The sequence below is a fragment of the Xyrauchen texanus genome, chromosome 38 (genome assembly GCF_025860055.1).
Source record: "Xyrauchen texanus isolate HMW12.3.18 chromosome 38, RBS_HiC_50CHRs, whole genome shotgun sequence".
Lineage (NCBI taxonomy): Eukaryota > Metazoa > Chordata > Actinopteri > Cypriniformes > Catostomidae > Xyrauchen > Xyrauchen texanus.
Window position 1 is genome coordinate 29,070,927 of NC_068313.1, and position 15,323 is coordinate 29,086,249.

At 36.3% G+C, this 15,323-nt stretch overlaps 1 protein-coding gene across 2 annotated transcripts in view; it reads right to left on the bottom strand.

Annotated features, from left to right (window-relative positions):
• LOC127631955 (sister chromatid cohesion protein PDS5 homolog B-like) overlaps positions 1 to 15,323 on the bottom strand; it is a 68,689-nt gene that overhangs the window by 44,544 nt on the left and 8,822 nt on the right. For both annotated transcript variants that reach the window (XM_052110378.1, XM_052110379.1), the window contains 7 exons: positions 10,476 to 10,602; positions 9,741 to 9,944; positions 7,074 to 7,160; positions 6,878 to 6,975; positions 5,771 to 5,897; positions 5,407 to 5,487; positions 2,549 to 2,689 (listed from right to left, as the gene is read on the bottom strand). In XM_052110378.1, coding sequence (XP_051966338.1) covers positions 2,549 to 2,689; positions 5,407 to 5,487; positions 5,771 to 5,897; positions 6,878 to 6,975; positions 7,074 to 7,160; positions 9,741 to 9,944; positions 10,476 to 10,583 — 846 coding nt within the window. In that variant the 5' untranslated portion in view covers positions 10,584 to 10,602. The remainder of the gene's footprint in view (positions 1 to 2,548; positions 2,690 to 5,406; positions 5,488 to 5,770; positions 5,898 to 6,877; positions 6,976 to 7,073; positions 7,161 to 9,740; positions 9,945 to 10,475; positions 10,603 to 15,323) is intronic.

Here is a 15,323-nt window from a genome sequence, read left to right on the forward strand (position 1 = left end):
AAAACATACTCTGATAAATAACACAAGCTCTGAAGGCTTCCTAGTGATATAATTGCATAGAGCAAAGTTAGTGACCATTAATTCAACCATAAAGAATGAATGAACCCATTTTGCCAAATAAGTCTCCCCGTCAACTGTGTCTTACATGGAGCAACAAGCTCATAAAAGACTAAATATAGTTTATTCATAGGCTAATCACAAACAAAAACCTGCTTTTGTCTGAATGTCTACAAGTTTAATAACATGTCTAACACCATGCAAAATATAGTAATTGCTTTGTAAGCTTTTGAAAGAAAATGCCTACAGTTAGTTAAATTGTCTGAAGTATAATGGGTTTTTTTAACATTAAAAAAAAAAAGTTAAAAAAAAATAAATAAAAAAAAACTAGTTATCAAACAACTTTGTTGTTGCTTAAACAGAATGGCTTAAACAAAACCAAAAGGATTTCGGAGTACACAGGGATGTAGGAGGTTTACATGGACACCCGAAAAATGCATATTGCAAGAAAGCGTTTTTTTGAGAAAGCAATGTTCCCGTTTTCATGGACTGTATAAGCAACATACTCTTTACTCTTGTGTGTGTTTGTGTGTATGTATATATACATATAGACTTCAATATTTTATTCTCCTTTGCTTCGCTTTATTTCCAGATATTCCAGAGTTGTTGCTGTGCTTGTTTCCTTAACTTTTAAATCGCGACTTGGAGGGGAATTGCGCTGCAATTGTGGGGTTTCCCTCTTATGTAAAACTATGCTGTTCCACCATTTTATGAGCACATAAAAGCAAATTAGAGGGACAGTCGACATTTCACAATTTGCCATCGGTGTGTATAGTTGGTGCTTTTCCCATTGCTCTTCCAAAAATAGCTGTTGACTTATTGTTGGGCTCCAACATTTGACATGATATTCGGTCTGTTCCACACACATGCACACTCCTCAAACATCTGTAAGAACTCCGCTTATTAGGGGAGGGTAAAAATAGCAAGTTTTTTTTTTATGCATTTATTGCATCTTAATTTGAACGATCTCAATATCGATTCTTGAATCTCAAAAACGATCTTTTATCTATGCGCAACCCTCCACTACACTGTGAGGAAATCACTCGCATTTGCAATTTCAAGCTATGTGGCTAAAATTTATATATTTGGCAACTGGCTGGTAAATGGTTAGATTTCACTCACCAGTGAATGAATAGGGTAGTATAGTGGAGTATTCAGCAGTGAAATCCTTTCACTGCGTGTTGAGATTAAGTTGTTCTGTGTAATGCATGTCCAAAGAAATCCAAGTGACCCATTTGTCATTGAATAAGGTCTCTTTTAATACCCTTTATGATCTCTATGGACAGATGTTGATCAAAAACGAAACAAAAACCATTTCTAATCATGCATAGCACAGATGAGATAGTCGTTCGAGTCTCCCGTTAACATGCGCTCATCTATCATCTTAACAGCAATTCCACTTTTAGCATGTTCTCAACAAATCAATGTAAATACTTGTAAATTGTACAAATTATGCAATTAAACAAACATGTATGACAAATAACAAAATAATTCATGCAAGTGCTTTTACAAAACTATAAGCTTCACATTTCTGCTTTTAAACCCTCAAAACATTGGCCCCATTCACTTCCATTGCAAGTGCCTCACTGTAACCTTGATTTTTTTCTTTTCTTTAAAGAAAACAAGATTTAATATAAATTCAATCAACATTATGCCACAAACGCTATCGATGGAGCTTAACTTGTATTGAGCCCGGAATATTCCTTTAAGCGACTTAAGGAAAAAAAAAAATTATCATTAACGTGACATTTCAGAAAGCCTGGAATAAACAATTTCCTTAAGTGTATGCAAAAATGGTCACTGGAACTACATGAAATTATTTTATTCATTTCTTAGAAACACACAAATTTAAGCTATAAATGACCTATAAACTGCCAGAGTAAGACAATGACTTTTCCATTTGTTAGACTGAATAGATACAGCACCCAAAATCAGGTAAGCCACTGAAGGAAAATCATTTATTTGGCCATTATGAAAACACATCTCCATATGAGTAATCAAGTCTTTACCAAAGTTAATAACTTAAGGTTTTGTTGAGGTTCTTTTTAAACCCACAGGCCACAAGAAAAGCGTGACTAGGTTGTAAAAAAAGTATATCTTCCTTGATGTTATTAGACGTTAATCATGAGCAATTTAAAAGATGTCCTAAAGCCTGCAATGAGGGTCTCATTATAGGTTAGGAGCAGGGGTAAAAATGCATTCTAGGAAGTAGCTAAATACCCATACAAAACTAAACCATAAACAATCCTTACATCAGAAGGGCAACAGGCAAGACAAAATAAGATGCAGCAGTTTTTAGAACAGGCAGATTTAGAAAAATAGTGAAAACAGCCAAATATCTGGCCAATAAACTGGTCTAACACTTTTCCACAGGAACCAAAAAACCTTGCAATACATATATTATGCAGGCAGACCCTCAAAAGCATTATCTGAAATCCCCAAGCTATCGTAAATCCGTTTAAATGTTAAAATCGAAACTGAGCCATCTTACCTTCAGCTTGAACTCCAGCTGAGGCAAGACAGAAAGCAGTAGATGGCTGTCGATGTTGTAGAGCTCCAGGATCAGGTCAAAGACGTGTTCTGACAGATCACTGACTGAAGTCTTCCCCAACATCAGCACCTGGTTGAAGAACTGAGAGACCAAAATGTCACACACATCACACACACTCGCATCCATCAATGTCTCCCGCACACCACTAAGACAGCGCCCTTTAAACCCACCACATATCTCTGTGGCAGCAACTCATATCATAGCATCATTTAGAGAGTAGTATGAGGCAGCTTGAATCAGATAAAAATTAAAAAGTGGCTTTATCTTTAGGCAGGATGGACTTGTAATTTTAATTTAAAATCTTTAATTTAGAAACAGTCCCATTTAAAAAAAATATATGGAAATTAAAGATTACCATGACTTTCGATTCCGCTAACTGTTCTCGGAGATGCTTTTTCTATCGAAGTGTAATAAAATGCATTAACGACAGCGGTTCCTGCGCTATTAAAACTCGAAACATCTTGTGCATGTAGTGCGATTCCCGAACAAATTACTCTTACGAGCCTGTTTTTTTTTAGTGAGCAAAAAACACTTATGAATCAGTCAGAGCTGTTAAATTAATCTGACACACTTGACTGAACCGCAAGTCATTTCGGACTAGAAATTAACCGATAATGGTTTGTGTGTTATCCGTACTTAAAGGTATGTGCACACTGTACGATTTTGGCCATGATGAGACAAATTTTGGGAATCCTTCACATTGCAAAATCGGCAATCTTACAACATTTAGTGTGACATGTTCACAGACGGCCGATTAATAGCCTTTGCGATGATTTTCAGCCTCCGACGAAGTTTGGGCAGTGTCTGAAATTTAGCATCGCAGCCATAGAGTGTGACTGCTATTATGAAGGTCAGATGAGATATTCTGCTCCTCTCTCGCACCCTACTAGGAAAGAAACCTGCTCCGCGTTTGCACCATAGCAGCATTTCTGCCCAGTTATCACTCTACTCAATCACTTTCAATGTTTTTTCTTCTTTTCCTTTATATAAACGTTTTAATAAATAAATAAACAAACAGAAAATACTTGGAGAAAAGTGTAACATGTCAGCAATATGAAAGTATTATTCTCTGAATTAAATAAATAGAGAACTTAGGCTACAAAATTATATAAATAAATAATTGCATTTTCTCATTTTGTTTCTTAACTTTTATCATGCATTTTATTTACAGCGTTATTTTAATTACCATTTTACTTTTAATAAATTTACTTTAAACGTCTGTAAATTTCTTTAGTTAAGATTCACACCACTCCAATTTTATTTATAAATAAACAAATTAATAGAAAGATTGAAATATTTATACTGGTATTTATGGGATGTTTTAATCCAAATCAGCAAATACAGTTGGATACAATTTAAGATGATGTCATATTTATGCATCATCAATAGGAAATTTGCAAGCATGATATATTATAATTTCCCATGGAGGGCAAATTTAGCTTTATAGAACCTTGGACACTGAGCGCAGCAGGATTTCCGTTAACTGGAAATGTCTGACAAATTAAAAAATAAACTTGCCATGGAGGATTTTCCCGACAGTTCAAAAGCAGCCCGTGTTGTTCCCATCTCGCGTGCCAGTTTAAAACTCTTCCTTTAGTGCATCGGTTGATTAACAGGTGAAAATATCCCAAAATTCATGCACAAACTCAACGGGAGAGTTAATTCATGACAACATGTAAACAAGCAAAATAAAAGAATGCCTCAACCCGTTTGGGGTAATTCAATCAGAAGTAAACAAGCGTGACATCACCATTATAACCGGTCATATTATGCTTCTTATTTTGACCACTTGTGTTTGGATTTCATGGGAGAGACTCTAGTATAATGACACATTAATCATAAGGCCTATGTTAGTGTATTATTGCATAGTAAAGCTCAAAATGAAAAGAATGCACTTAAGACACACACAATTGTTTTTACCAAATTATACTTACATTTAATCTACGCACAAACATGATAATAAGAGCAGAATTCGAAGTATTTTTTTTTTTAATAAAGAGTTAAGACTAATTATTAGATTACAAGAATTATTACTGTGTTGTGTACTTAAGGCTTGCGAGACTTGTGCATTTTTTTAATCAAAATAAATTAAAATGTAACCAATTTTTGTTCTGTATATTTTTTAATATACAGTTAGGACAAGTTATTTTTTGTCTGCATTCATGCCACATAAAAAATAAGTCACATACCTTTTGCAAGAATTGTATTAAATTAACTTGTGATTTTATATCTCTTTTGTTGAAATCTGAAATGATGTCATTGTTTGGCGACAAACTGCTGAGGCAGTAATTTCAAAAATAATTGCATTTCTTATTTCCTTTAAAATATAGAATTTATAAAGAAGTGGGATCATTAAGAGGAATGTGAACTTGAAACATTAAATATCTTTAGATTTCCATTTGTATCGCTGATCTCTTAAGTTATTGAGAATGACTGTCCTCTAGTAAGGCCCTCCACACTTCTCTGTTGCTTTTTAATGAGTACTGCAGGGAATATAGTTCACAGTATTACAGCACTGCATGCTCCTCTGGGTGCTACTGATGATGTCTTTAAACTCAACATGCCGTTTCAGTGAGGAGAGTTTCTCTTGATCTCCATTTAATGCTGCAAGCCTCAACGAGTTTCACAAAGTGTTCGGGGTTGGAGTCGACACATAGAGGTTCATTAGGGGTTATCCATGATTTAAACAGATGAGAAGCCCTTTCACATATCCTTGTCAGCATGATTCTGACACAGCAAGCAAGCGGTGGGGTGTATTATCTATAAAAAGTGAACAATAATAAATCACGTTTACTCACATTGGTAATGTACGGCTCGATGGCCTGAGCAGTTCTCTTCAGCAAAGCTTTGGCCAGATCGTATGCTTGTTTGTTGAGATTCTGCAGGCCAAGATGGAGCACAAAAGTTACAATCACAAAAGGAACCTTAATATCTGTAATGACTGCCAGGTATTTGTAAATTAATCCTTGCCATTTTTTCCCACAAAATCAAAAGGAAAGAAATAATAATGCATTTATTTTTTTAACCCTGTACACATGAAAGAAGTTTTTATGCTTTGTGCAAGATTAAAAAAAAAAAATTCTTATGATTTTGGGATGAAATGTGACCCATACAACTTTTTCCTAAGATTCTACCATATACAGGTATATTTGTTCTCTGTACCTTGTGTGCTGGGACCAGGTTAACCAGAACAGTGTCCAAAAGTTCCTGCGAGACTGTGTCGCCCTCACATACAATTGAACTCATGAGATCCACCATGTGCATGTGGACCTTCTGGTTGTGGCCATTGCTAAATAGGAAAAAAACATTACGGTAAATCCATGCAAGAGATAAAATCAGGTGCACCAGAGAAAAAAAAACAACACATACACAATGGCGCAGAGAGAACATTACTAAGCTTTTCCATTTACACATGAGTTCCGAGCTCTGCCGTGTTCTGCTCATAGATGACATTTCCGACTGAGTGAACATCAGTGGCTGAAATGAATCGCCCACATTGCAGCTGCTATAGTGCGCATGCAATGAAAGGTTCCCACCTGGGACTCACGCACATCATTGTCATCAGACCGAATGCAGGGAAATAATATTGCCGTGTAAGAGACTGACAGCTCATTAGGCGATAACAAATAGGCTGCAGCTTCCCATTTACATCTCAAACACAACGCAGTAAAACAAGGAGATGCTTTACAGAATTATGACAGCAGAAATGTCAAGATTCACCACTGCTGTATGCACCAACAAAGAGCCAGTAGAAATCAAAGGATTATAAAAAGGCACTTGAATAGGGAGATGTAAACAATACACTTACTAAGGTCTGAGCAATATTCATTATATATTAGCAACAATATTTTTGGCAATATAAAATGAAGCACAATCGTAAATATTGCAATGATTTTAATATACTTTTTTAAAGAGGCTGTTAAGTTTCCTAAAGGCCAAAGTACACTTTGGTGCACAGAAATATGAAGTACGCCCGAGCTGTAATGAGTGTGTCATAGGACTAGTTTTACATTCTTGAATTTCTTTTTTTGCCTCCAAGTAAACTGGATTTATTAAGTTTCATGAGCAATTTCAAGCAGGGACCAGTTGAAACAGATTTTTGTAATAATCAAGGTTATGCCTCAAATGTTATCGATTGAGCTGAACTTGCATTGAACCTAGAACATTCCTTTAAAAGAGATATTGAATATCGTCAGAAGGCTAAAAATATCAGCCAGTCCTAATTCCAAAGTAATGCTTGAATGGATAAACCTAAACAACAAATCTCACTTGATCACTTGGAACAACGTTCTGTAGAGCTGAGTAAAGATCTCATTACTGTCCTCCAATTCAAAGCAGATGTTGTAGGATTTCACCCAAGCGATGTTCTAGAGAGCCAGAAGGGAAGAGAAAAGATCAGACACTGGTTCAAAAACTATGGGAAGAACTTGCTTGAGAGTGTGTTACTTGAGAATGGGTGACATACCTCCAGTAGGTAAAAATATCGATTAAACTGGGCACTCTTGGTGTCCTCCAACCCTTTCAGCTGTCGAGTTATGAACATAAAAATATCCTGAGTGGAAAAGAAGAGCAGAGAGTTTAATATTTTAAGCACCTGCAGAGGCAAGACTACACAATGAAAGAGAAATGTGTTATTTTCTGGAGAACTACTCAATCCTCTGCTTTCTTTTGTTCTAGGTGAAGAAAAATAGACCTGCACACAAACACCACCTTTAAAATTTTCAGCCCATCATTTTAAGAACACAATGGTAAATATGCTAATTGGTGCAGTGCATACTGATGCTTCTTTCCCAAAATAAACCACACAGTTTTGGATACAGGGAAAAACAAGGTATTTCCTTGTTATTTTGAAATAAGAGTTCAATATATTATGTAGACATAATCTACCCAGTCCACCCAAACCATTTAGGAAAATGAAGCTTGCTGTTCAGAAATGTTCATAGTTGTGATGTCGCAATCATGAACACAATAACATACAAAATCAACATTTGCATGTCAACACCAATTCAGTTTTCAGCAATTTGTATTTCATACAGTCAAACGAATATAGCTTTTTCAGTTATCAACGCAATTGCAGAAATACCCTATTTGAAAGTATATTTGCCAATTGACACTTGGCAAAGCTTCGCCCCCCCTTGTTTACTGTTGCTCGCTCTGACAAGCTCTGCAGAACTCTCCACAGGAATAAATGGGAGATTGTGGTGAAGACACGTTTTTCGGCTAACGGAATGGATAATATTTTTACGTAGGCTGGTAAAAACAGTGACATTGTAATGCATATTTATCATAAGTTTTTTGTAAAAGAATAAAGTTAAATTACAAAGTAATTTGATTACAAATGGTGGAGACTGTGAATCAGAATCAAGGTAAACAATTACAGTAAATTGAAAATAAAAAATATTTTATAGCGATTACACTTCTAATAACATAAGCGTAAGATCAGAGCTGTTTATAACATCTCATAATACACTCATTTTGATGCTGTGAGCTGTTTATTTACTATCCCTTTTACTATTAATTGAATCAATACATAAATTGATTAACGTTCAGTAATTAACTTTACCTTGGAGCAAATCTAGGTGCTGTTGCAGATGTTATATGTTTATTTGGGAAAAAAGTACTGACAGTTTAATCCATAACATGATTTTATTCAGATTCATTTAAAGACAATTTTAAAAAAGAAAGAAAAACACTGCGGGTATCCTCTCTGGGTAACTCGTGTTACTATTATAAATTATCCGGCAACAATGCGTTATACATTTTTCATTTTATTTTAATAAAATCCCACTTAGAATTACTCAAACACACATTACTTCCATAGGCTGTCAATGGAAAATAGCAAACGCGTGTCAGAGTAATGGTGGCAGGGCAACAGTTGCTCAGACAGGATTGGTCAGAAGCACTTTTAAGGCGGGGCTTAAAGGCGAAGGGTCATTTAATTAATCCCACAACAGCAAGTGTAAATAAAGTGGTGTAGTATTCAGATAAAGAGTGTAGCATTCAGCTGGTCAATTGATCTCAACACAGTGTCCAAAATGAGGGGGAGGTACCGTAATGTAGAATTGGAGGTAAACCTGTATGTAGATGCTGAGTGTTTACATCAAAATCAAAGTATACTTTCGGCTTAAGAAAAGATTTTAAAATTCTATAAATCGATTTAAAGAAAAACTAAATCAACCGATTCATCGGTTATCCGCCTTTTTAGTTATCATACCTGCAAAATCCATTATTGAACAATATTTATGTAAAGAAAAAAAATGATACTCTACTGGTATGATTGTATTCTTTATCTCATATATACATATATGTCATGTATTTCTACATGTGTAAAATTTGAAAAATGGAAAGTGCACTAGGCTAAAAGTAAATGCCACAAAAGTATAGAATGACATTTTAAAGGTATATTTCACCCAAAAATGAATTATCTTATTATTTATTATGAATTATTATTAATAAATTATCTTATTTCACAACATCATGATATCCCAAGTGTGACTTTATTCACCAGAACACGTTTGAAGAAAAAAAAAATAAAATATCTCAGCTCAGTAGGTCCTTAAAATTCAAGTGGATGGTAAAACGACTCACAAGCTCTTCAGTACGACTCCAGCGGTTAAATTAATGTCTTCTAAAGTGATAATGACTTTTGGTGTGAAAAAAGATCAATATTTAAATACCTTTTTAAGTATAATCCAACCCTTCCGGTAAGCTTCATGAGAGGGTGGAGATCACACTGTCTCTCGTGTGACGTATTAGTGTTGCCATGATTCAGATGTAATACTGAATATTATGCTGACTACCTGTTCTTTTTGGAGCATCAAAAGTCATGTCACCATCAACTTGCATTTTAAGGACCTACTGAGCAGAGATATTTTTCTATTTTTCTTCAAATGTGTTCTGGTGAAGAAAGAAAGTCAAATACACCTGGAATATCATGAGGGTGAGTAAATGATAAGAGAATTTTCCTTTTTGGGTGAACTATACCTTTAAGAAACTATAGACATTACATAGAGTACATAAACAATGGAATTTAAAAAAGGTAATTACCATATATCTTTAAGATATAAACATTTACTGCTCTTTACAAACAATAACTAACATGACATTCAAATAACATATTGAGTTTTCCAACCTTTAGTTTATCAGGTGATGTGTACGGAGCCTCAGGCGCATAGATGCGAAAGATATCGGCTAGACAGCAGGCCACAAGCAGTCTGACATCTTTATCTGGGTGTTTGAGAAAGAAATCAGAGGCAAGGTGCAAAGCCAAGTTCAGATAGAGCTCCTTCTCCTCCTCCGAATCCTGGTCCATGTCCATGAAAGTTTTTACCACCATCTGGGGTTCAACAGCACCATAAAGCAGTGAGTCATCGAAGCATACAGCTAACAATGTGATGCAAGAAAATCTAATTGGAAACACACCTTCACTTGGCCCTCTCATTTAAAAAAAGACAAGTGGAACACAGTCTACAAGCTGTAAAAACTCTCTGAAATACTAGCAGAAAAATAATCACTTCTTTCTGTCTGACAAATGAATTCTGTCATCATGTTTTCAATCTCATGTTCTTTCAAACCTGTGTGCCTGTCTTTCTTCCTTGGAACACAAAAGGAGACGCAAGGCAGAATACATTTTATATGCAAAAACATATCAACATTCTTTCAAATTTCTCCTTGTTTTTCCCAGAATAATGCCACATGAGTTTGGAATATATGGGTAACAGTTTACACTTTTGGATAAATAAGCTAACCCTTTAAGTTGAGGGGTCAAGTTGAAATGTTGAGGTTTCTAAACATGAAAAGATCTGCACAAATTATTTCTGCTATAATACGCCGTTTCCACTTGGATGAATGACAGATCAGACTTTACCTTCAGTCTCCGCACCATCTCCTCCTTTGAGATTTTGTCTGAGATCTCCTTCACCCCCGGCGGGTAGGTGATCTTGCCATCCATGGCTCGATTCTTGGAGTGAGCCATGCTCTCCAATCAGTGCTTGCTGTAAAGACATAAAGACTGTGTGAATACAAAACAAAATGAAAATGAAATTTACATCAATGACCAATTGATCTTGTATATGGATTGGACTTAAACTACACCCAAGAACATTGAAGGCAAAAGTTCAGTTTGTTTTCTGGAAAATAAGAGGCTGGCCAATTCCTCCTTACCTCCTGTGGATGGTAAATTATTGACGGCACTAAAAAACCCATTTTGGAAAGAGCAGTCTCATGCACTGCATTTAGTAATTACATTACTGAACAACTTGTCAAGGCACTTTAAGTTCAAAGAAATGCTACACTTTCAATGCAAGTTGATTTGCACACAAAGGTTTTACAGATTATCAATAAACAAAAACACCACACTCCTATAAATTGCATAATCAACATACAAGATAGACTATTTTAAAATAGGGATGTGCCACGGTGGTTGAATAATCGGCTAGTCAACAACTGACTAGTCGATTAGTGGGGTCAACAACTAACAATAAATATTTTTAGTGGTGTCTTAATGGGAGGCAACTTTCACATTAATTGAGATGCAAGATCTTGAAGAGAGCTTTTGCATGATTATAGCTTGTTGTGTTTAAAAGTGAAGTAAAAACTTTGTCTATTTAAAGTTTTAAAGGGATAGTTCACCAAAAAAATTTATATTCTCTCATTATTTACTCGCCCTCATGATATCTCAGGTGTGAGTGACTTTCTTCACCAGAACACGTTTGAAGAAAAATAAGAAAAATCTTAGCTCAGTAGGTCCATAAAATGCAAGTGAATTGAGATTTATTTTTTGAAGCTACAAAAAAACAAAAACAAAAAAACAAACAGACAGTCAGCATAAACATAATCCATACGACACCAGCTGTTAAATTAATGTAATCAAAAGTGAGACATATTTATCTTTTTTTGCACCAAAATATCATATGTACTTTTTTTAAACTCAAAATCATGCTTCTGTTCAGGAGTGGCATGCGTGTGTGTGTGTGTGTGTGTGTGTGTGTGTGTGTCATAAATCGCATTGGCATTTGCAACATGCATGAACTGATGCACGTACGTCACAGCCGGAAGAGCAGTGCTGTTTACAAGTGAGGAGGAGGAACGCTGTACAGAAGCTTGGTTGATTTTGGTTTAGATCTGCATTTATCCATTTCTTTTCTCACAAAGGTGCATTTGTGTGCTTATCCTAGATGTCTCAACTAGAGGTCTTTACAGGTCCAAAAATGTGTGCCCGAACCCGAAGAGACCCGGAAATGTGCTATCTGGAACAGACCCAGACCCGTGCAAAACCAAGACATGCCTTAAATGTACTTCCAAAAACCGACCCGGACCAGTCTATTATTTGAAATCTGGACCCAGAAGCGGCCGGGACACACAGACCACATTAAATCCGGCAGAGATCCCACAGCTAATTAATATTAACAAGTTAATTTACAAGTTGTGAAAATAAACCTGTGTGTCTTACCTAATGTAATGTTAGTAGCCTTCTCTCCTGTACCTTACCGTGACGCATACAATCAATCCTCCTTGCCAAGAAAGATGGCATAATAACATCCATGTTGTTCCGCTCTTGCTGATTGAAAGAGCTTGTATAATCCACTCATTATTTCAGCTTCAAAATTCCAATTGCGGTCACGGTGGCAGATGGCAAACGCGACTTTGCAGCTTAGCAGTTTTTTTTTGTATCTCGCATAATACGATAACTTCCACTGTTTGCCCTTTTGAACTATAACAACGATTTCTCATTCAGTAACACAGCCGCTGAGGTTAGCAGCCCTAGTTTGGTGTCGTCTGTGCTCTGACACGTGTCTGATCATAGATTTTAGATATACAAAGCAAACAAACTCAAACCACAATATCTAAGAAATCGTGCCGACTCCAATACAGGGCTCTACGCTAACTTTTTTCCCAAGGAGTACATGCGCTCCTAAATTTAGGAGCACACAAAGAAATTTAGGAGCTCAGTGAAAATTAAATACAGAGTTTATTAACAAACAATTTATTACATACATATTTATACTGCGTGTAAGAGTGTGTGTGCGTGTACTAAGGGACACACATCTGTGGAACAGCACATACCTCCCAAATCCCACATTGAACCCATGCCTACTAAAATCAAAGGATATCAGTTGTCCAGCTGCTTTTGTATGTTGACCGTCTGGCATACTTAGAGGTCAGCCAGCGATCTCTCATTATGTTAGCAATTTGACCTATCATCTCCTCACATTGTCGTATGTGGGATTAATGCAAACTCAGTTTTTGTGGTGGAGTCTGATAAGCGGCCCAAATTTGACGAAAGGTTCTTCTTCTTTAAAATGAAGTATGCAATGTTTATCTTTATTTTCAGCTGCTTCCACTTCTCCTCCTCAGACTGCAGCACTTGCCTCCTCAAGGCTGCTTACACAGAGCTTGATGGTTTCTCTGGTCTCATCCAGAGCACTGGATATGCCGCCGTGAGATGTTTCGCTACACTATCTCTTTTCAGATTAGCGATGGGCATTCCGGCTCTTTTCATAATTGGTGTTAAAACAATTCTTATTAAGTTATTAAATGAAATTATACTCTACCTTAACAACAATTTATTTGAAAATGCTTTGATTTGTTAAGAAAAATAATACTATTAAACATCTGCATTTAAAAGTATAACTTATTGTATATAAACAAAGTGCATATAAATCTAACCATTCAAAACGAATACAGTCTGAACAGCATAACAGACAGGGCCACCACTGGCCAAATTGATGCCCTACGCGTGAAGCGATCGTCAGTGTTCCGCAACTGCTTTCGGGTCCTTGAATAACGTATAGCGAACGAGTAAGGGCAGCCGGTGGACTTTCTGATGCCATCCTAGAGTAAGATGGTGCCCCCCTAGGGAGTTGATGCCCTACGCAAACTGCGTAGTATGCATGTAGGTAGCGGCGGTACTGATAATAGAATAATGCACCATATCAAAGAAAAATAAATAATATGCAAAACTGCAGCATCCCACAAATAGAAATAAATGTAAAAAAGGAGGACGTTATTTCACGTGTGCATTTAAAGTATAACTTTTCAATGTACATTAAAGTGCATATAAATGTAACAATTCAAATACAATCTGAACAGCATAAGTTGGCACCGCCCTCCCTCACACATCTTTGGTTCATTGGTTGACACTGCCTGTCTGATTGACAGGAACAACAGGTGAGGCTTTTAGTCTGAGCGGACAGTCAGAACTAATGTGTGCGCTTGAGCATTGAGGCCTTTATTATTTCATTAGTTTTTTTCGTTATTTTTAAATCTTTTGATTATTCACATCTTAATTTTTTTTTATATTTGTATAAATAGATTCTGATATGCGAGCCGGCTCCCAACGTTCACCTACAAGAGCCGACTCGTTCGCAAATGACCCATCACTATTGTGTCAGGAAACCCGCATCTGAAAAGGACGATATGCCCACCTGTTCCTGCCCTCTACAATATTTGCAGAACATGATGTTGTTTTCGACTCTAGCCATGGGAACATTTTGAGACAATTCGCATTGAATCTATATGCTCTCCCTCCACCGGCTACAGTGGACGTTGAAGTGACAGCTGTGGTCACGGTAGCTTTGCTCTCAGCATCCCTAACGTTAGCCGTCTCCGGTAAACCTTGTGAAGAGACTTAGTTAGTTGAACCTTGCGAATCCCCCTCGCCAAATTCCTCTTTCTCCTCATCTCTTTTTCGCTTAAAATAAAATGCGATGTCGCCTATACCGCTACTTTTTTCCATTGTCCACCTTTCTCTCTCTGACTGGACCGCGTCATCACAGAAAACTCCGCTTGTGGAATGTGGGTTTTGTAATTTTTAAACAAATATCTCAAAAAGGGGGTTTACGTTTGTAATCTTTAAATCGCACACTGTGCTCGTAAATAATTTTTCCAGTTCGCACATATCTATTTTTAGGGGCAAATGCGAGTGAAATACTCGCACTGTAGAGCCCTGCAATAATGCACTTCGGTTTACGTCATCGGTCAAACACCGATATGGCGGAATAAGTCCCGCCTTCTAAATAAAAGAGCCAATCGTCAATTGGTAAAGTCATCGTGTCACTGCAGATGTTAAACAGACATTGGGTCGGGTCCTCGGGTGCACCCGTGAAGACCTCTAGTCTCAACCAAGTGGAGAATGTGAGATTAACTTGGTATCATGGCAACAGGAATACGTCTAACGAGATTCCGCTTGGACACCAGCCTCTTGTTAAGATTACACTCACATTGGATTATAGTTAAAACTAGGGATGCACCGAAATGAAAATTCTGGGCCGAAACCGAAAATCCAGGATGCTCTTGGCCGAAAACCGAAACTTTTTATTTTATTTTTATTTTACCTATTTTTTTTTGTGTATAATTGTATTAATATTATACTTTGTCATTAATTTCATTAATTTAATGAATCTGAATTGAAAAACTACAAACCAATAAAATAAAATCACACTTTCACTGAAAGTAACACAACAATATTGGACAAAAAATATATTAAAACCTTATTAAATATTATTCTTCATTCAGTTCTGTAAAAATCTAATTTTACAGATTTTATTAACAATTATCCAAATAATGTAAAGTTTTAGAAAACTATTATATGAAAAACAACAGTCAAGTAATGAACTTAGCTAGCATCTTTCAAAAAGTTTAAATATGCAACAGTAATTTTAATTAAAACAAAAGACAGAACACAGAATGGCAGAGGGCCTCTATTCCACTGATA